Source organism: Corvus hawaiiensis, chromosome 28, assembly GCF_020740725.1.
Source record: "Corvus hawaiiensis isolate bCorHaw1 chromosome 28, bCorHaw1.pri.cur, whole genome shotgun sequence".
NCBI classification, from domain to species: Eukaryota; Metazoa; Chordata; class Aves; order Passeriformes; family Corvidae; genus Corvus; species Corvus hawaiiensis.
The window spans coordinates 1,905,660-1,928,135 of NC_063240.1; the positions used below are offsets into that span (position 1 = coordinate 1,905,660).

The following is a 22,476-nucleotide window of genomic DNA, read 5'->3' on the forward strand; positions in this document are numbered from 1 at the left end:
TTCCCACTGGTTAGTGAGTAAATTCTGCACCCAGACTTTTGCCCGGGGCAGTTGTGTCTCACTTGCAGACTGCAATGAGAGAAAATGATTCAGAATAACAGGATTATTTGAATTTTGTGGTACTGTAAGGTGATTAATTGTATACAAAGCTTTTGCTAGTCAGCTCTGTGGGGTTTCTCCATGCATTCCCCTTTTCTGTTTGTCCAAAACACGCTTCAAGGTACCATGAGCGCGTTCGACAATGGCTTGGCCAGTAGGAGAATGTGGGATACCAAAGGTATGGTCTACACCCCATAGGTGTAAGAACTGCCGCGTCTTCTCCGAGGCGTAGGCAGGACCATTATCAGTTTTCACAGAAGCTGGCACGCCCAGGACTGAGAAAGCCAATTTCCAATGGGCAATGACATCACGGCCCTTCTCTCCAGTGTGAGCAGTAGCCCACATAGCCGAGGAGAAAGTGTCAATAGACACGTGCACATATTTCAGCCGACCAAATTCAGGGATGTGAGTTACATCCGTTTGCCAAATCTGCAAGGCTTTTAGCCCTCTGGGGTTTACCCCCACTGGCAAAGGCGCAGCGAGTCCGTGACAGTCAGCACAAGCGCTGACAATGTCGTGCGCCTCGGTTGGCGTTAAATGGAACTGCTTCTGCAGGGTATGTGCACTTTGATGGAAGAAACCGTGCGAAGCCTTGGCTTGTGCAATTTTGTCAGGCTGAGGTTCTACCCACGCAGGGTTGGCCAGCATGTCAGCCCTGTCATTGCCTTCTGTTAGAAACCCTGGTAAATTGGTGTGGTTTCGAATGTGCAGAATGTAATACGGATGCACTCGAGCCTGAATTGCAGACCACAAGGTTTGCAACAGCGAAAACAGAGCCGCACTGTTCACCTCCTTCAGAAGCGAACAATCTAAGCGTTGAGTTATATCTGCTACATAAGCAGAGTCAGTAACCAAATTCAAAGGTTCCTGTGAGAATCGCTGAAAAGCCATGGAAACAGCCCTTAATTCAACTAACTGAGCAGAGCCTGACTCGGATTGGTGTGTTAATGAACCACCACAAAGGCAGTGTCGGATACTGTGTGCCCTTACGCACAGTGACCCCTGCTAAAAATTTGTCCCAATCCTTATGCCCCAGGCTGCCAACACATCCCGTCCCCAAAGGTTAAGGGAAGTGGTAGTAACATAAGGCCTAATTGTAGCTGTGTGCCCCTCTGAGTCCTTCACCACCACAGGCTGTTCGCTTCAATAGCTCTGTGTGGTTCCTCCTAATCCTGCGATGGCCGATCCCACCGGGGCTAAAGGCCATGAGGGAGGCCACGCAGAGAAGGAGATGATAGTTACATCAGCACCAGTATCAATCAAACCTCGAAGCTGAGTCCAGGGCGGACGGACGTTCGGCAGGACCAGGGTACATGTCATCTGTGGCCTTTGGTCAGAGATGTCTGCAGTCCAGAAGGCCTGCGGAAGTCCCGTAGATCCACCGCCATTATCTTCGTGAGTTTGTTGTTCTATCCTGGAGACACAAGACTTAAAAGGCACTAATTTAGCAAGGCAGGTCTTTTCAGGAATAGTTACAGGGGGTTTTTGCTGGAGACCATAGCGCAAATCTGACCTTTAAAGTCAGCGTCTGTAACTCCTGAGTGCACTAAGATTCCTTGATGGGCAACGTCAGGTTTTCCCACAAGCATCGCACTGGATCCCTGGGCTAAGGGTCCATATGCGTTCAAGGGAACCTTATAAATACCGCTAGAGTCTAAGACGACTGCGGCTGCGGTGTGGATGTCAAACCCGTCTGATCCCTGGGTGTTGTCTCTAGGGTGGCTGGGTAGGCCTGTGCCTGTACCTGTGCCACTCGCTGGGGGAGAGACTGCATCGGAGAGCAATTCCCCTTCCTTGCACCCCGGCAGAAGTTTCCCGACAACAGCCGACCATCGGCATGAGTCAGGGATCTACAGTAGCCTGAGCAATGCCCTGGCCTGCCACACCTCTTGCACTGGGGGATCGGTGTGTTCTCTTTTTGGCTCGGCTTAGGCCGCTTCCGTTTTTTCACCTGTTTTGGTTGCTTTGGTTCACAACCAGAAGATGCATGAACAGGCTGCAGGAACGCAGCCAAAGCAGGCCTTTTCTGGTTCCCAGATCCCACCTTAGCGCAGGCTTCAACCATATCTGTTACCTCAGGATCCCCTGGTAAGGCATCTATGATTTTTCTGCACTCCTCATTTGCGTTATCTCTCACTAACTGCCTTAACAACATCTGTCTTAACCTGTCATCCTCAACCTGCTTCTCGAGAGAAGCAGCGACTTTCTCTACAAAGGAGAGGAATGACTCTGATTTCCCTTGAACTATTTCAGTATATCGCTTTCTGGGCGCAGACAACTCTATGGTTTTCAACAGGGCGGCCATGCCGACCTGTTGAGCTTTCTGCAGGACGCTAGAGGACAAGTTACCCTGTAGACTGGGATCAGAGAAGGGACCAGTCCCCATCAAAGCATCCACTCCTGCTGTCTGTCTAGGATCAGCAGCAGGGAGCTGTATATTCCCTAATGCAGCCTTGTCGGCCAGCTTTCTCCAGGTTTTCTCAAAAACTGTAAATTGTACAGGTTGTAATAGAATTTGACCTAAGTGTCTGATATCAAATGGATGAAGCAAATCTGTATTTATCACCCTTATTATCTGCATAACCTCAGCAGAACCCAGCCCATATTGTGCCACCTTGGATTGCAGGTCCTGGGCAACTTTCCAAGCAATCACCTCATGCTTATCATGCTCGCCTGAATTTGGGAGAGCCTTATACACTGGGAAAGCTTGGATCTCCCCTTTTGGGGAGTCAGTACCATCCTGAATTTCTGGCACAGCCTGTGGATGAAGTTTAACAGCTTCCCGGTTACCCCCAGAATCCTCAAATCTATTTGGCATTCCAAGTGTTTCCAATAACCTCCAGTCACCCTCCTCCAATGCTTGCATCTTAACTGACTCTAAGAAGCGACTGTAATGGGTCGGACGCACTGTTACCGTGCAGTCCTGAAAGGTCCAGGGGCGAGACCGGTGCAGCCTTTTGGTTCGCCGCGCGGCTACAGCCGCCTGACGACCTGGGGCCAGAACCTCATCTGCCTCACTGCCTGACGATGAGTCATCAGGCAAAGGCAACTCGAGATGCTGGGAGTGAACAGGGATGGATGGAGAGGGGCACTTCGGCTAAGTTCGCTAGAGCCAGTACAGACAGCACAGACTGCAGTTAGCTGTGCTGCAGTTTGAACAGCAGTTTCTTTACGGGATGCTGTCTCGGCCAGTCCCGACCGCACCGGTACTGAAGCTGCTGCCGCCGTCTCTGGGGCTACGGCCGCGCTCGGCGCCGCACTTGTCTCTCGCACCGCAGCCTTGTTCGGCGCGGTCGCTGCTTCCGCTGCTGTTTCTTGCTCCCCGGCCGCACCCAGCGCCGCAGCCCCCGCTCGCCGCTCCGCAGCCACCGCCGCTTCCGGGTTTTCCCGCAGCAGCGCTGCTTCCGGGTTCACCGCCGGCCGCACGGCTTCCTGGTTCGGAGCTGCGGCTCCTGCGGGCGGCGCGGGCGGCGCTGGCGGCGCGGGCTCGGCGCGCCCCGCACGGCAGGGTGGCTCTGGCATCCGCTGCTCTAGCAAGCTGAACAGGTCCTCCACCCTTCGGGATATGTTCGGTAACTCTGTCAGCAAAGGCAGATGCTGCATTAAAAGGTCGATGGCTTGGTTGTGCGACTGCGCAGAACAGTCCAGCGCCAGGGAGGGCAGCGGACCACACCCAGGCAGTCTCGGCGCAGGCACGCCCGGTGCTGTTCCGACTAAGAAGTTAGATCCAGGTGCATAAGCAACTGAGCTAGGAGCCGCTCTGGGGGTCCAAATTGCTAGACCGCTAATTTGCGGCCCTGGATAAGCCGTGGCTGCCCACTCCACACTCGTTTCGCAGGTCTGGGGTAACCAGCCCATGTCTCATGCACACACTTTCATCCCCCGTATTCCCCCAAAAAGAGGAAAGAAAAAATATTCACCTTTCTCGGAGTCTTCGTGCACAAGATTTTATGTGTATAATTACTCTGGTATCTTAGGGACCCTTTTCTTTCCTTTCTTTTTGCTTTGTCTCCTCTCTTGTCCTCCGGGTGTTTGACCTGCAAACACCCCTGACCCCGCCAGGAAACACAAAGCGAGGCCGCCAAAAGCAGCCAGGGCGCCCCCTCCCCCCCGGGTTCCCCAGGAGGTCTCAGAGGTGAGGCTTTTTCCCCGTACGGGCCACCAAATTGTGAAAAACAATGTTCACTCTTTGTAAAATTTTAAGAAAATTTAATAAAAGAGACAATTAGGAGACAACAGCAAAAAGGGTATTACGGCTGGGTGCTTTGGCAGAAATCCAAAGGCACACCTCTACATCCAAAAGATCATCTTTAAAAGTACATCACTTATTTAATATTCATCACCATCATGCATAATTCATTCATTCTTTGGAGTTGCTAAGTATCATCCCATCAGCCTTATCTTCCTCCTGGGCTCCATTCCGTCTGGTTTTGGGTTTTTCTTCTGGTAAGATTCTCCAGGAGTGTGAAGATCCCCCCTCATCATTCCCAAACTGACCACACAAACAACAGACATTCTACACCATTACATTACAGAACCTAGGCAAAGCCCCCCCCAACAATAAGTAACATGCAAAAACCAACATCACAATACATTCATAACAATTATGTAATATGCAAAAAGCCAATACCACAGTATATTCATAACAGAGAGGAGAAATGTTTTGAGAGGAGCAAAATCACAGGAGTTCCCACTGTAGGCTATATCCACGTTTCATTGTATCCTTTCACTGCAGAAACCCATCTGATCCTGACTATTTGAATTACAAGGACACACCGAGCTGCTTGCACGTATATCTGCTCACTGAGCCTGAGAAATGTTTTCTAGTGAAAAGGAAATGAGAAGGACCAGGATTACAAGCGAACTGAAACACAAGCAGCTAACGCATTCCTCCTGTGATAAATGAGTGAACGATAAATATTGTCTTTCGCATATATGATTTTAACATTTAGAAGTGATAATGTACTATGTAGAAATAGTGTTAAGGTAAAATATAGGTAAGTAAAAAGAACACCAGAGTAAATTCTAACTTTGAAGTAGTTGTAACATGTTGGCAAATGTAGTAATAAACACATGATAATAAATGTCCTTTAAGTTGAGAAATTACAGAGGTAGAAACCAAGACATCTTAAAGAAACAAAGAAGATGAACCGCATGCATCCCTGGAAGTCTGTTATCAAAACTCACACCTCCCAAAGAATCTGTCAACTACAAATTAGGTTGGAGACTGAGGAGGCACCGGAGGGGGGTGCCTGCCTTCAATTCTGGAGCTATCCAGAGGACCGAGGCGGCGGTGTGCTGGCGTGTGCTGGTGCAAAGGGGCAGAGACGGAGGGGGGAAAGTTGAGTGAAGTGTAAATTACTTTCTGGGCTTAAGGACTATGTTTAAAAAGTACTTAAGTTCACAGTAAAATGAATGGAGCCACGCCTCTAGCAATATTGCTAAGTGCTCCCGCGCTGTGATATGCCTTCGTTCTACTAATAAATGTTCAATATTATGCTGCTGAAAATTCCGCTTGTGAATTCATCTTTCTCACATCTTCCCTTAAAATCAGGTCTAAGAATTTAGTGTGAAATACATTTAGGCTTGGTCCACAGGAATTTTAGTTCAAATAAACACATCTAAATGTTTTCCATCTTTCCCATTAAAGGATATTGGTTTGGCTCATTCTTTCAGCATTTTGCCAGCGATATGCTCAATGCTATTTCCTTCGGAATGAAAGCTGTAGCATGATATTACAAAGTGTTTGGTGAAACCTTTACCATGACTCTCAAGTCGCAACATGCCAGATCATCACTGGTTTGCAAAGCTGCTTGAAGATAGAAGGAAAGCATCAAAGGTTTATGCATGAATCAGCATCCCCTTGTCACAACGTCATGCTGTAGTGATCCTTGCAGAGCTCTAAGACTGGATTTAAAGGAGAAAAGCTCAACACTGGCTCTTGAGTCAGCAGGTTGAAACATCCAAGATTGTACATCTATTACTTCTGTGCTAAAACTACTGTATGAAAACGTGTTACCATGATGGCAGTTTTATAGTACTCCATAGGAGACATCTCTTTAAATGACTCTGATATCCTTTCAGTGCTAAAATTGAGAAGGGGGTTGATCCATAGTTAACTCATGGAAGCATGAGTGAATTAAGAGACAGCAAATGTTAATCACAAAACCTAAGCAGCAGGATTCGCCTTAATCTTGTCAAGATAAGAGGAACAGGATCTTTTGAAAACCAGCACAGAGATCGCTGAATCATCCAGCGAAGAACTGCACATGCTCCAAAGAGAAAGGTAAAAAGTGCATTGTGATGGAGACTACTGATCTTCATCAGAAAGACCCTCGAGGAAGAAGAGGAGCCCTCTTCAGTGCGACCCCCAGGGTACACAGCGCATGCGTGGCACGTCTGCTAATGATATTAATGACATCCGAGGAGTCATTTGTATAACCACTCCTATCCCAAGGAGTGTGATGAATATTCATAAATTTTACACATAATGCTGGACTGTATGGAGTGCTCTGCGTGTGTGTGTTAGGAGGAGCGATCCCCCACGCACCCAGCACCAAATAAAGCAAATACCCGCTTCTCTGACTCTGTCTCTGAAGCATCTCTAGGCCTGGTTTTAGGCAATTCAAAATAGGTGAATACACATTACAACTACCCTTGAAGTTGTTGCGTAGGCAGATTAAGGAGGAAAGGATTTCATCTTCATCACTTTCCTTCTTTCTTGTTTTGACAGAATTAAGAACTTTTAAAAAATCTGGTATCACTGATGCTCACCACTCCTCCAATTAGACTACACTCACTTAGACAACGAAGTCCAGAGCTTTGGATAGCTCCTGCTTCTGCCCTAGGAATTGCTTCCAGTGCTGTACCTTTGCTCCAGCTGTGAAACCAAACCAACAGAACCAAGGAGGTTGTCGTAGAATGAACCAAGAATTCTCACACAGTGCTAAGCCTAGCCCATTTCTCTTGAAGGCTACAATGGCAGTCATGGCAGTGAACACTGCTCTTCACTGGGCCATTCCTCTGAAAAAAAACATGCACCACCTCTCAACGTAAACCGTTAAGCCTCCTGGTGATGCTGACTGACAAAGCGTCCAACTGCAGTTAGATTCCAACAGTTACTTCCAATGACCTGTCAACAGAGCTTTGCAGACTTGCAACAGTCCAACAAACTAAAGGGGCTATGTTTCATGGCTGTTTTTCCAACATCATTGACTTACGTCCCTTTGCCGGCTTAAAGTGAAGGTGGCTTGTCCACCTTGGTCAAAGTCAGTAGCATTTTGGCCCAATTTGCTGTTATGCAACACATCATGACACGATCTCTTGGTGTTGGTGCAAAATTCCCACTGAAGTGCCAGTCGTTACATGACTTAAGGCTACCTACTCCCAGAGCGTCCACTCCACTGCCACACCCATGTTCTGGCCACCTTTAAATGACTGAGCTGTCTTGCTGTTTCAAACATTCCTCAGGGGTACGTGAGCACCATCTCCTCCTTTCTGAAGTTTAGGAACCTAATTTAAAAGTAGTACTACCAGTACCAGTTTATCCAAAATCCATTTGCTCCATCAACAAACTCCAAGCAAGCGCTGATAATTAGTTTGAAGACTTTTAAATATTTTTACAGTGGGCTTTTTGTTTGCTTGTTTGTTTTTAAAGCAGATGGAGTAGTGCGATGTTTCCCTGAGGCTACCAGGGGTGCGAGGCAGGCAGGCAGAGCCCTGGCATGGGTGGCACAGGGGAACCCGGGCGCTGACGGCTGCCACCAGCGCAGGCCAGCTCGGGACCGACAGGCAGGGCTGCACCCCGGGTCTGCCACAACAGGCTGCTTCTGCAGCCTGAAACACAGCTGGCTCAGGGGTTTAAATCAAGATCCAAAATATCTTGCTGGTCAATTTGGGGCAGAGAAAGGTCATCACTTCTAGCATGGCATAAGCCTGCCACTACATTTCTGTGAAGGAAAATCACCTTGTTAGAGTGAAACTCCTGGGTAAAATACTGAAGCGCTTTCAGATTCATATTATCCCACATTTCTGTGACCATCTTTTACACCTGCATTGTTTCATACTGCTGGTTTTGGGCACAAGTTCTTTGTACACTATTCTGGAAACAAAAAAAACCCAAAACCAACACCCACCCCTCCCCCACCACCGCCCCTTCCCCAGCCACAACCCTAACAAAACCAACCTCCAGAATGTTCAGGATTTCAAATGAGAACAAGCATAGATGGGACATAAAAAGATGGATCCTCCTTAGACATTTGTGCATGCAGTGCTCTGCAATCAACTCCTACTTCTCGTACACCAAATATCTGTCTTCGGAACTCCTTGTTCTCCATTCAAACCCTTCTGGGAGGGTAATTGAGGAGATACTCTACATATTTTTAGAACATGCTGCACTAGTCAATTAAATCCAATGCACAGGATAACTTGACTAACTGAGGCGGTGACAAGGTCAATTAAGACCTGTTCATGTCTTAATTTGGAGCTCTTCCAACTGCTTGAAAAGTGAAGCCTTGGACACTGAAGGTTCAGATTAAGGAAAATCCAAAACGTGGACAGCATCTCCCTTCTGCTGGAAGCCTTGAAGTTCACCACTGCAGTCTGCAGCCTCACAGATCATCTGAGTATTGTAAAAGTTCTCCAAGGAAGAACAAGAACAAGGCTAATGCATGCACACAAATGTTACAGTGGTGATACTTTAACATGCATATATCAAACCAGGAGTCCCGTGGAAAAGAAATATATATGGACTGATTCTTGATAGATGTTTCAGAGATGCATGGCCGGAGCTCTGCCGAGGAATTGCCACAATCCAGGACCCGAGGGTCCTTGCCTGCGCAGGGAAACACAGAACAACCAATTGGGAACGAGGCTGACCAGGGGCAGGGAAACCCTGTGTCTCCCCTCAGGGCCCCTCTCCCAGGGCTACATGGCAGGGGGAGGGACCCCGACATTTCACCCGTTTATTTTTAACAAAAGAGATGTAAAACTTAACATTGAAAACAACAAGGACAAATTCAAAACAAAACAAACCACCCTCCTGAGTCTTTGAATGTCCAAACAGATTCTCTGGAACATCTTAAGGCTGACAGAAGGGACACAGAACTCTCTGAGCATGCTTTGTGGGGAAACTGAGGCAGAAGAGGGTTTAATTTCTTCCTTCCCCCTTTTTCATCCCCCCCTCGGCATCGGAGAGGAGTTGTAGGGAAAGGGAATTGTATAGGGAAGCCATGGGGTGAAAACGGATTAGGAAAAAACTGGGGATGGGGTAAACTTAGGAAGGGGTTCATATTGGGTATAGGGTAAAAGGGGAAAGTAGGCTGCGGGTAGTGAAGTTGCTGGGATGGATATTGTTTATAATTTTGTGCGTAACGGCTGCCTTTGACTGGAATACCTCCAGGCCCAGTAACATTCACTGCTTGTAAACCCCTCTTTCCTTGTACTATATCGAATTGTACAACTTCCCCATCTCCTACACTTTGCAGGTAATTTTTAGGCTTATTCCTTTTAATAGCAGTTCTATGGATGAATAAATCTTCCCCTGTATCATCTCGTGTTATAAATCCATGGTTGTTTTTTACATTGTACCATTTCACAGTTCCTGTAACTTTCGTGGCTACAACTCCTCCTATCATGTGCTTGCGTGTTTGTCGTGGCTGCTGGTCCCGCGTGGCCACCACCTCGCCGACTCCGACGTCTCGGCCGGGCCCCCACGTTGCAGCTGCTCCGTGCCCTCCGAGCGGCGCTGCTCCGGCGCCTGTCTGGGCTCTGCACGGCCCCGCGTTGCCATCGCCGCTGGCCCCGCGCCCTGCGGGCAGTTCCACTCCACCAACTCCACGCTGCTTTGAGTGCGGCCCCATTACGGCTCGGCGCTGCGCGGCTTCTCATGCCGCTGTGGAAATCGCCGCTTCTCCCTCCGCAGGGCTCTCTGAGCCGTGTGCTCAGAGCAGGCTTCCACACCGACCCCCGGTTCCTGGCTGCTCGTGGCCCACAGCACCTGCAGCACCTGCGGCATCACTCCCTCACTCACGGTCGCATGGCCGGGGACCCCGAGACAGGGATGGGGTCTGTGATAAGGTACGCGCTCCCAAGGGGGCCGGGCACATCCAGCGCAGGCACCTCCACTGGCATGGCTGCAGTCACGCGCTCTTGGGATGGCGACTGCGCAGCCTCGGCCACGGGATTATGGCCATCCTTTGCTTTAGGGGTAATGGGACCATATAAATGCTCCTGAATAGCTTCACTGACCACGATGGATCCATGCAGGGGTTCAATCACTAATGCATGTTCTGTTTGATCCTTCATCTCCAACAAGATCTCGTGCCAAAAACACTCGTGATAAGCTCTAGGATTTTCAGGAGGACTAATATCAAAAAGTAAGTCTCGAGAAATATAGAAGAAATTTTTGAAAAGCCAGTTAAAAAAATGTTCTAGATCTCCCGGTTCCAATACTTTCTTGTTTTGTTGTTCAAGGATTCCTTTAACTTCTAGATACATTTTTTTCTGTGGCTCAGAGAGCCCCATTTCCCATGATTCTTCCATAGTCCAGAGAGAATATCCAAACCAAGGTGAAAAGAGAGAGATCTAGAGTGGTTTTTACTCACAAATTTCCTGTACTTAGGGTTCGGTGTCTTGCTGGCAATTCTCCACCATTTGTTACAGTGGGGATTACTGTAACACGCATATATCAAACCAGGAGTCCCGTGGAAAAGAAATATATATGGACCAATTCTTGATAGATGTTTCAGAGATGTTTATCTCCCCAGCCGCATGGCCGGGATCTGCCAAGGAACTCCCACAATGCGGGACCCGAGGGTCCCTGCCCGTGCAGGGAAACACAGAACAACCAATCGGGAACGTGGCTGACCAGGGGCTCGGGAAACCCCGTGTCTCCCCTCAGGGCCCCTCTCCCAGGGCTACATGGCGGGGGGAGGAGACCCCAACACACAAATGCTAATCAAAAGCACTTTATGCTCTTGGACAAAAATATGTCACCTTTACTTTTGGAAAGACAAGCTGACTATGGTTGTCTCTACAGTACTATTAGGAAAAAAACGCTGAAGTTTTGTAAAACCTCTTTTCAGGGGTTTGTTAACATAATTTTTGTTAAGAATTGGGGAACACAGAGAGACCTGTCACTTTTTTGCAGAATGCCATAGAAACTGCTACACTCACTTCAACAACAGTCCAAGGAACCTTCTCTGCAAATACTGACCATATGCAGTTCTGGTTGATACAAACCCCCATTACCTAAGAAAAGGAACAAGTCGGCAAGCAGTTTGCAAAGATGAACAACTTAGTATGACTGCGGCTGATGACATGCCCTGACCTTTTTTGCCTTCAGCTATGGGTGCTGTACCCTCCTACCCTCACACATGCCACTCAAAGCTCCTTGCATGGAGCTCCCACACCACCTATGCCAGCAGCTGTGCCAAGCCGCCGCCCCCTTTCAGCACCACCGCACCGACTACAAGGTAGCTGAGTAAGACGGAAAAAGAGGTCACCAGTGGAGGGGAGTTGCTCCCACTGACAGCTAAGCTCCAACTTCGGGGTCCCTTATGTCCTCCCCAGGACGGGCGGGAAAACGCCTCGGCGGGGCGCAGCGCTGGGCGGGAGCGGCCGGCAGAGCACCGAGCGCGCTCCCCACTCCCTCCCGCCCGCGCCGCTGCGGGGACTCTGGGTTCGCCGGAATCGGCCACGTGCTGCACGGAGGGCAGCACGGCAAAGGCGGTCGCCCCTCGTTACCCTAGGAAGGCCAGCCTCGGATCCCCCCTCTCTCCACCGGCACGGGCAGTGCCAGCAGCCTCTCGCTGCGGCCGCTGCTGGCCGAAAGCTTAGCCGCGTACCGCCCGGCCTGCCCTGCTGCTCCGCGGGGTCACACGGCACCTGCCGTGGGCAGCCGCCAAGCGACAGGAAGCAGAAGCGCTCACTGCCGCGCCACTCGCCGCCCCGCCCGGGCGCTCCTCTCCTCATGCTCCCACCACGGCCCCGGCCCACCCCGCCTTCCCCGTCGCCTGCGGCGCAACGCAGGTGCTCCGAGCCGGGGCACGGCTCGGGCGGGAGAGCTTCCGGCGAGGCTGGGCGGGCGGCGAGCGCGGGCCGAGCGGGAGCGCGCCAGGCGGGGGGCGGCCGGCGGCGCGATGGAGAGCTAGATGGAGGCGGCAGCACCACGCGGCATAAAATAGCTGATCGTCCCGCAGCCGGCCGCTCTGCAGCCCCTCGGCTGCTGTCAAGAAGGGCCCCGGCCCTGGCCGCGCCGGTGGCGAGGTGGCTCCGCAGCCCGCGGGCAGCCCTGGCGGGGCAGGGGAGCACTGCGAGCAGCCCCGGGGCCGCGCAGCCATCTGTAACGCGCGGTGGGAGCCGCCGGCAACTATTTTACACCTCCCAGGGGGCTGGGGAGGAGCACGGAGACCACGCAACAGGTCGCTGCCGTTAGGGAAAATTAATCCACCATGCCTGAGGTTGATGTCCGAAAAGGAGACAGAGGAGTCCTGCAACATTCTTCAACTTCAGGGAGAGTCCATGGGGCTTTTCCCATGGGGTCTCTCAATGGTTGCGGGACGCAGCCCCCTTTTTATGCCAAGCTCCGAGTCACAGCACCCTCTTCCTTTCCCCACTGGCTGAGGTATTCAGGAGGTACAGACTTCCCGAACTGCCTACTCTATGCCCCCCTCTAATATGCACCCCCCTTTTGGTATGGAAAAGGAAGAAAAAGAAAGTATTCCTAATTCTATTAAGTCTTTGTTGCCTTGCTCTAGGTTCAGGAATTTAACACGGCCTTGATTAATCAACAATCTCTGTTGATTAGTAACAGTTTGTCTTGGTTTTGAAAGACAGGTGTCTGCTAAGGAAGGCGGAAGCCTCCCTTGAAATGGCAGATGTGACCCCTTTCCCTCCGAGTTATTATAATTTTGAAAATCAAGGGCCTTTAGGCAAAGATGTGGGAAATAGGAATAACAGTTCTTTACTATTATATATATAACCAGTCAAACAAAACAACAATAACTATGGCAGTAACAGCAAACACAAACCCAGTCCCAGCCTCCTCGGCTGTCAGGCCCTTTCCCCTCGGGTGCAGTTCCGCTCGCAGCCGGCAGGGACGCTGGTGGTTCCCGGTGAGCAGGGCAGGTGCGATGGTTCCCCCGCGGCTGCAGGGGGCGCTCCGGAGCGAGCTCGGGACACACGCGGCACCGGTGCCCTGGGATCCCGGGAAGGGACGGAACAAAGGCTTCACAAACCCCTGGGCAGCCGATCCCGGGCTCTCGGGAACAGCAGGCTGGAACGGCAGGCTGGAACGGCAGGCTGGAGCGTCAGGCTGGAGCAGCAGGCATGAGCACAAATCCCGGGTGGCAGACGACATGTATCCAAATGGGGAACCCCCCAGAGGTCCAGGCAGGCAGGGCAAGCACGGCTACAACGCAGCGAAGGCTCGAAGCAGCAGCAGGGCAGGGCGGCCACAGCCCGGACTCCAGCAGGGCAGGGAAAGTGGCTTTGGGATCCCGGCGTTGTTTCCAGCAGAAAGAAAAACAGACGAAAAAAGGAACCAGCAGCTCCTTTCTCTGCAGCTTCTCTCTCCCACACCCAGGTGAAAACAAAGGAGTAGCCAGGCCCACCCCACCCCCAAATGGCAGCTCTTTTTGTCTCTCTTAAGTACAGCCATTTGTCCCCTAGCAACATGCATATGGGAAAAAATTCCTTTAACAGAAAAAAAACTAGGACTAAACTAAAACCCCAACATTATCCACCCCGAATTTTTTCTCATACTAACATGTTCCATGAAATGTAACCTTTTTAACCATATAAATACATGCATCACCCGAATTATATACAAATATACATGCTGATACTGATACAAGTACAGAGCCATGGGTAGTTCACCCTACAACAAGGTCCCCTTGAGGTATGCATCGGGTCTCTCCATCCCTTTTGCATCACCCACCAGGTGCAACCTGGTCCCTGAGCAAAAACGACCCCACGGATGGGTTTGTCTTTGCTCAAGGCAGACTTTACCCAAAACAGTTTTTCCAAGCATACCTCTCATGTGCACCACTGGAACCTTATCCCCGTCTGTTGTTTGTAGGGGTTCAGATTGGGCAGGGCCTGCTCGGCTGGTGGAGCCTCGGGTGTTAACTAACCAGGTGGCTCTTGCTAAATGCACCTCCCAGTTTTTGAAAGTCCCCCCACCCAGTGCCTTCAAGGTGGTTTTAAGCAGTCCCTTACACCGCTCAACCTTCCCAGCTGCTGGTGCATGGTAAGGGATGTGGTACACCCACTCTATGCCATGTTCTCTAGCCCAGGTGTTTATAAGGCTGTTCTTGAAATGAGTCCCATTGTCAGACTCGATTCTCTCAGGGGTGCCATGCTTCCAAAGGACTTGCTTTTCAAGGCCCAGGATGGTGTTATGGGCTGTAGCGTGAGGCACAGGGTCTCCAGCCATCCAGTGGTGGCTTCTACCATTGTGAGCACACAGCGCTTGCCTTGGCGTGTTTGAGGCAGTGTGTGATGTAATCAATCTAATCATTTCTTCTGTTACTTCACTACCCATAAGTTCCTAGCCTTGTCTACAAGCAGATTCACATGGTCTGTTCGTAAAGACTCGTTCACCTTATTCCTTTTAATCCCTCCTTTTATTTTATCTGTATTTGTCTTTACAAACCTTAATTACCATGGATTTAATTTTTTCTTCTTGAGTCTTCTTGGCTTTTGCTATTATTCGCAGTGACATCCTTTTCTGTCCTTTTGTAGTCATTTCTGGATCAGGTAGGCATGGCTGCTAGCGGCATCCCCTTGACCACCTGCTGAAAGAGCTGCACTCAGCATGGTGTCACACATGGTAAAAAGATTAGAGTTGCTATAGCATATAAGAGGAGAAATGGTATTCATTTAGCCCATAGCTGGACAGTTAACCATGAAAACGTGTCCCGTTCCCATCCTTTCCATGTTTGGACAGGTCTATGAGCTGAATTTATTTCCTTTGTTATTTGTTTGACCACTTTTCCGCTGTCATCTGCTTGCAAGCAGCAGCTCGAGTCATTTAATTTCCCACAAACTCCTCCTTCTTCTGCTAACAGATAATCTAATACCATCCAATGTTGAAATACCGCTTTCCTCATTGAAGTGGGTTGGTCAGCAAGAAGGTCAAGAGCTGTGGCTGGCTGGTTGGTAATTATTTCCAAGACAGCTTGTAACCTAATTATCCCATTCAAATGATAAATGGGTTCCCAGGCATCTGGGATTCATTCCTTAGGATTCCAAGTGGCTGGTCCATCGTGTTGTGTAACTCATTCTGGTGGCCATTCATCTTTTCCCCATTTTGGGATGCTCCCTCCAGCCAGGGCTGCATCAGCTGACTGCTTTTCTCTAATTAAATCATCCCAGATTTTGATTCCTAAGCGATTTCCCTGAACTTGTGGTAGCAAAAAGAACAACAGTCTAATATACCCCATATAACCATATCCCTGACCAGTTTGGAGGTAACCTGAGCTAAGCATGTTGGCCACAAATCCAATAATGGCCTTTCAAAGCCCGTGTTCCATTAGCAAAGGGGCCTTGCTACCCTTGGTCATCAATTGGTGGGTCAAAATACAGCAGGATTCCCGGGCCTAACGGTCCTCCAACAATAGCTGCCCCACCATAAGGGTCACAGTATTTGCATTTCCAGCTCCCACACGGAGCTCCCATCTACATTTACATCTGCAAGCTGTTTGGTTGGATTTGGAGCAGAACTCACTAAAAAGGCTTTGAGTTCCAATCCGGTGTTGCCATTCCCACTGATAATCACAAACAACATGTCTTCTACTTGTGGAATTTTCGTGTGGACAGCTCAAAAATAGGTGGTCAAAAAAACCCCCTGTCCCTCCCCATTGCTTTACAGCCTTCCAAATATTTTGGTAAGTGTGGTAAGAACACCTTACCCAGCTACCATTAGTGAGCTGAACAGGTATTTGATTGCATTTGTCTTGATATTTGGAACAATTGTTAGGAGGGCAATTGGGGGCCCAAACCCAATTGTTTAAACCCAGAGGGAAAGTCAATTCACAAACACCTTTTCCTACATAGACACGCCCTATCCTGTTTAGGCAATAAGTGCCTGTTTGAGAAGAATGAAGTGGCCATGGACTTCCTTCTTTGGCCCCAAATCCTGTCCTATTATGGACCTCACATAGGGTGTTGACCCATCATTTAGGTTCAGCTGGGCTAGCCAACCATGGCCACTCTTCAGATCCTCCTGGCCCTCCACAGAGCCAGCAATTGCTAAGGTTAAAAACTTTTGCTACTTCTTCTCCTAAGGCTGCAAATTGATTCTCCCACTCCTGGCCTAAACTTAGCTGACCATGTAAAAGTAGAATTATTAAGAAAAATGTTTTAATAGTGTGATCTAATTAGCTAGTCTAATTTTCACGTTGTCTTCTGCACCACCTGTGGCAATTGAAGACACAGAAACCACTTAACATAAAACAATGGCTGCAAGTATTAGCCCCCAGGTGAGTGGAGATTCTAGAGGAGGGATACCTATACAGACTATTTCAGCAGATGGTCTGTGGATAGGCACTCAGGGCTTCCTCCGATGTCGAAGCACTGGCTACTGCTCCGGCCCACTCCTGCAGAGTTTCGGTCACGGCCTCCCGGCCTTCTCCTCCAGCTGAGATGTGCAGATCTCTGAGGCTTCAGAGACCTTGACCCGAGAGTGACGGGTTCACCTGTGTTCAGCTTACTTGACAGCTGTTTCTGTCGTCAAGAAACTTGGAATGGGCCACGCCATTTCACAACCACTGGCGCTTCTTTCTACTCCTTAACTAGGACTCAATCTCCCTGTTGGATGTTACAAGCAGCAAAGTCCAAAGGCGGGGCTTGTGCCAGCTGAGCTTCCTGTTGAAGGTGTTTCACAAGAAGCAGTATCCTGGCCACAGATGGTTTTAAATATACATCACTTACCTCTACCCCCCACTAGGTTGAGAATTATCAGGGTAATTCATAACAACGACTGAAAGGGAGATAACTGAATCTCTCTTCTGGGTCGGGCCCTCATTCTCGCCAAAGCCAATGTCCAAAGCCCTACCCATGGCATCTTGGTTTCTATTAGCAGCTTCAAAAGCTGTTTATTTCTCTATTCATTGTTTTCTACCCGAGCTGAGCTCTGGGGGTGCCAGGACCTATGGAGGTTCCATTGTGTTCCTAAAGAAGCCAAAACCCCTTGAAGGATCTTTCCTGTAAAATGAGTTCCCCTATCTGAGTCTATTGCTTCTACAATGCTGTATCTTGGAATGATTTGTTCCAAAAATGCCTTAATAACTGATGCTGTCGTTGCTGAAGCAGTTGGAAATGCTTCTGGCCACCTTGCTAGCTGACATACCATTACCAGAAGATATTAAGCCTTCCCACTTGGGGCATCTCAGGAAAATCCACCTGGCGTCTTTGGAAGGGACATGCAGCCCAAGGCCTCCCTCCCCTGGCAAGTTACTTTGTAACTTGGCTGTTTGCTTTAGCACAGATCAAGCAACCTTCAACAGCTCGTTTTGCCAGTCTAAAAAGACCCACAGCAACATACATCATGAGGAAGGCTTCTGCCAATCCTCAGGAAGTGCAAGGACTCTCTTCATGGAGTTGTTTTAATATTGGTAGGGCCAAAGCTTCTGGTATCTCTTGTTTGCCATCCCTTGTAAACCAATTCTTGTCTTTTTTCTCTGCCACACGACTTTTAACTGTATCTCGAACTCCTCTGGTAGAAAAGACAGCTTCCCGGGCAGTGATGGAGTCGCTGGGAGCAAAGGGGGCATCTTGGAAAGTTCTGGCAGAAGTGTTGCTTTCTGAATTTCTTCATCCACCAAAAAGGAGACAGAGGAGTCCTGTAACATTCTTCAACTACAGGGAGAGGCCATGGGGCTTTTCCCATGAGATCTCTCAAACGGCTGCAGGATACAGCCCCCTTTTTATGCTAAGTTCCTGGCCATTGCACCCTCTTCCTTTTCCCCTTTGGCTGAGGTACTCGGGAATTACAGACTTCCAGAACTGCCTACGCTATGCCCCCCTCTAATATGCACCCCCCTTTTGTATGGAAAAGGAAGAAAAAGAAACTATTCCTAATTCTATTAAGTCTTTGCTGCCTTGCTCTAGGTTCAGGAATTTAACACGGCCTGGATTAATCAACAGTCTCTATTGATTAGTAACAGTTTCTAGAACTAATACTTTCTTCTGTTACCTCCCTGCCTGTAAATTCCTAGCCTTGTCTAAGGACGGATTCACACGGTCTCTTTGTAAAGACACATCTATGTTACTCCTTTCACTCTCACACCTTCTTGGAGGTGGGACGGCTCCCCCTGGCACAGCACCTGGCACAAAACCCCCCTATGCGCACACGCACACCTGCACTTACCCTGCACTCCGCTGCACACACACACACCCCCCTCCCGCACACTAACACCCCCCTCCACATCCCCACCATGCTACTTGCAGTGGCCCCGCCCCTGCCATCCCAGCCGGCTGGCAGCACCCACTCCTCACATGCCTCCCCATGCCTTGCGTTTCCTTGCTGCCCCCTCTGTAGCCTTCCCTCAACCTGCCTTTTCTCCCCTGCCTTGCATTGACTTGCTCACCCATCCCCCACCTGACTTCCTTTCACATTCGTCTAGGTCTGGCCTCACCTTTCCTTTTCCTTCTAGGACCCTCATTGCCTTGCCTCGCCTCGCCTCGCAAAGCCACCACTTGCCTTGCCCTGCCCTTGAAGCCCTCCCTTGCCTTGCATGACCTTGCTCACCCCTCCCCCACCTGGAATTCAAGACCCCTTTTCAATGACATTTCATGGCCTTGCCCTGCCCTTTCTGCTCCTCCTAGGAATCTCAAAGCTCTCAAGTATCTCCAGTGTTTCAGGACCATGAGAGGAAGACCAGGGGAGGACGCATGTTGCCACACTCATCTCTATGGGCAGCCTTTGTCTGGGAGCAATCCTTGCATGTCTTGAATCTTGGAAGGGCAATTCACATTTTGCCCTTGAGCTCGGGGACCAGAATGAGAGTTCTTTTGCATACAAAGGAAAGCTGGTAGCTCAAGTCTTTTAGATGCAGATTAGAGATGACCCACAAAGGATCAAGGCCACACAGAGCACTTGGTCCTGGCCACTTTTGTGTACCAGCAGTCCTTGAATGTACTTCTCACCTGCCTTGCCTGGCCTGGCCTTGGCAACACAACAGTTTCCTTGCCTTGCCCTGCTAGCCCTCTGGAGCCTTGCATTCCTTTGCATGGCCATGCCCTGCCCTTGACCTGCCTACTGCTTTCCTCCAGGGCCTTGGCTTGCCAAGCCCTTCCTGTTTCTGCCTGGCCTTCCCATCAGTGGACTTTCCTTCCTATGGCCAGCCTTGCCTCTAACTTCTGGGCCTTCTTTTGTCTACCACTCCATTTGCTTTCCCCTCACTGCTCTGGCCTTGCCTACCTCTCCCTTGACTTGCCCACAATTGCCTGCACTTGCTTTGCAGCGCCTTGCCTGCATGGAAGGCAAGGGCAAGAGTGGTAGGCAGGGCAAAGCAAAGCCAGCAAGTTGTAGGTAGTGCGAGGCAAGGCAGACGTAGGCCAAGGAAGCAAAGCAAGGGTAGGTTAGGAAAAACTAGGCAAGGTCATGTGGGTAAGACAAGGCCAAGGGACTCGGAGTGCCTTTTCCTAGGAAGGCAAGGACATAGTGCCAGTGTTGCTGGAGCAGATGTTAAGGTACCATGGGGAGGAAGAGTCCAGCAAGACATTTCTCTCCTGGCCCCTTCTGTGTAGGGGCAATTGTTGGACCTATTCAATACTAGAGGTGGATCAGTCCCTGGATGTGGCGGTTCTCGACCCCCACTTGTCCTCCCTGGATGGCGGAGCCTTTGAAAGTCCTTGCCAGGAGTAAGAGACGAACGGGACTTTTGGAAATACTCGATCTTCAGATTGTTTATTATATCTTATCAGTAATTTACATCCTGCTGACATGACCCAGGCAGAGCATGAAGCAGAGAAGGCTCCAAAAGACATGATACAGAAAATTCAAGGCCCTTTTAAAGATAAATCACCCAATTGTCACCAAGAACTTACATTATTTTTGCTTTTCTACCAATGTCTAGTGAACTATCTATTCATGTACCCCTGTACTGCGGCATTTCCTAACCAATCATTCTGTGCTACCAACACGGCAGAAAATGGAGTACGTGAAGAAGAAAAAGGAGACTTGAAAAATGACAGGGATCCTCCATTTTGTCTTCATCCACTTACCATACTAATAAACCCAAAACTGTATTTTTCACCCTATGACAAACTACGTATTATACTACCAGCTAACTAATACCCTTCTAGATTCTAATTCATCCCAAAGCCTTGGCAGCTTTCTCCATAGATGAAGGTTAAAAACAGTGTTTCCCTGGAGGGTTGGACCCCTCAGAACAGGCAGAGAAACATTTGCTGCACTCTGGGCTCCAACACCTGGATCTGTTGTATTTTGGAGGAGGGGATGCTGTTTCTTTGGAGATGGGCTTGTAGTTGCTCTCTTTGGCAAGGAAAGCAGGTTTGGATGTGCACATCAGGTGCTCTTAGGGATTTTAAAGCCTTTACCCAACAGGCAGAGTTCTCTCTGGGTTAGAGCTGTTGAGCTGTCAGCGGGAATGCAAAGGCCAAGCTCGGGAGCCTTTTGTCCTGGTGCCTTTCGTGTGTGAGCAGTCCCTGGTGCCGTTGTCTTTGGATCCTGACTCTGGCAGAGGGAAGGCTTAGGATGGTGCCTAGAGCTGAGAAGGAAAGTGCTGAGAGCAGCGTGTGTGCTGCTGGTTTGAGGGGTGCAGTTGAAGTTGTAGGCAGCAAGATCTTCCTCAGCTGGCCCTTTGGTGAGCTCTGCTTTTGCCAGGTGGCTTCAAGTTGGTGGGCAGAATCTGCGAGAGGAAAAAGATTTGTTTGGGCCAAAGAGGTTTGTCTGGCTCTTGGAGTGTGGTGTAAAGAAGAGTCTGCTCTTGGAAGGGGAAGATGAGGGAAATCTTTTTGTCCTGATGTGCTGTTGATTTGAGTGCGGGGACGTTTGCAACTTGCCTCTACCCTTGGGGTGCTTTCAAGCAGCGCCAGGTGCTTGGCCTTCTTTTGCAAGTCCTCAGGGCCATCGTGTGCTTGTTTCGATGAGCGCTGACAGTGCCCAGGAAAAAGCCAAGCACTTCGCTGGCGCGGCCCCAGTCGTGTGCGAGCAGTCGGTGGAAGAGCTCGGCTGTGCATCCTGCCTCTTGGAGAATGACAGAACATCGGGATCCTGCATCTAGCGGTGAAGGAAGAGGAATTGTTTCATTTTTGTGTGTGCAGTTTATAGGCTGCAAAAGAAAATGCAATTCCAGCATGGCCTCCTTGTTCTAGACCTGTTCTGTGGGGCCTGAGAAACTGGACTCTGTGAGACTGAAAGTGCATGAGAGTACATTGAACTGAGCATACAGACCCATGTGTTCTGCACTTCATAATTTGCAAGGGGAATGTGAAGGGCAGTGCTTACTCTTTGTTCTTGGACCTTTATTATGGGAGCAATTGCTGGACAAGTTGAGTTTTGAAGCTGTAGTCTGCAAGAGCAGAAGAATCTGATTGTACCTGCAGCTGAGTAGGAAAGTGCATAACTCCAAGTTAAAACTGTGTTACTTTTCCCAAGATGCAATTTAAAGGTGGAGACAGCAACAGCTTACTAAGCAGGCATGTTTTATGACCAATGTTTACACTTGATACAGCTAGCTTAGGATCAGGAGCTCTGCATGATTGAAAGAAAGAATGTTATAGTTCATTTAGTTTGAAATGAAAGCTCATAGCCCTCACATAGTTCACATGGTGTTGTTGATATCCTTCTAAGTGAATGTGAAACCCAGCAACTTTTTCTTCTTTTGTTTCCAGATTATGGAGCTGGACTCAGTGAGAGAGCAAAAACGAAAAGGTGCATGCAGCTGAAATAAAAAAGCATAACACCAATGTGAGTCATGCAGTTTTAATGCTGCATAAGAAAACTGATGCCCACCACTGTCTCTTTAGTTCTAGGACCTTTTTTTTTAAGGCAGCTGATCCTGAAGGTCTCTAGGCAAGACTGAAAGGATAGATTTCAGCTTCCATTTGAAACAATTCACACCACAATCAAGGGGCAAGATGAATTCCTGTGCCAGGTAAGAAACAGTTGATGGATAACCCCTTCTCCTTGCAGCTTTTAAACTATACACCACAGTATCCATCTATGCACATTCCTTCTCAGCTATGTGTACAGTCACATTCAAAGCCTAGGGAAAGAATTGCAAAAATCCAGCAAAAAGCTCGTTTACAAACAACTGAGAATGTGTCCTCTGAGAACACTCTTGCTGGCTCAACATGTAACTTGCATCCTTTGAACATCTTCACACTCCCTGGAGATACGCACTT

At 49.3% G+C, this 22,476-nt stretch overlaps 1 protein-coding gene across 1 annotated transcript; it reads right to left on the reverse strand.

The window, feature by feature from the left end:
* Positions 1–3,196: 3,196 nt before the first annotated feature.
* Positions 3,197–10,404, reverse strand: LOC125317648 (predicted GPI-anchored protein 58). The gene is made up of 3 exons (XM_048287530.1): positions 10,130–10,404; positions 3,310–3,655; positions 3,197–3,205 (listed from the first exon to the last, which is right to left on the reverse strand). The coding sequence occupies exons 1-3, from the start codon at positions 10,402–10,404 to the stop codon at positions 3,197–3,199; spliced, it is 630 nt and encodes a 209-aa protein (XP_048143487.1).
* Between the last annotated feature and the right edge of the window lie 12,072 nt (positions 10,405–22,476).

Excerpts from the sequence above, each read along its gene's own strand:
- LOC125317648 (XM_048287530.1), bottom strand. The coding sequence starts at position 10,404 with ATGAAGGATCAAACAGAACATGCATTAGTGATTGAACCCCTGCATGGA. Across the intron at positions 3,656-10,129 it reads GGGTCCCCGGCCATGCGACC|GGTGGAGGACCTGTTCAGCT; the intron begins GTGAGTGAGGGA and ends CATATCCCGAAG.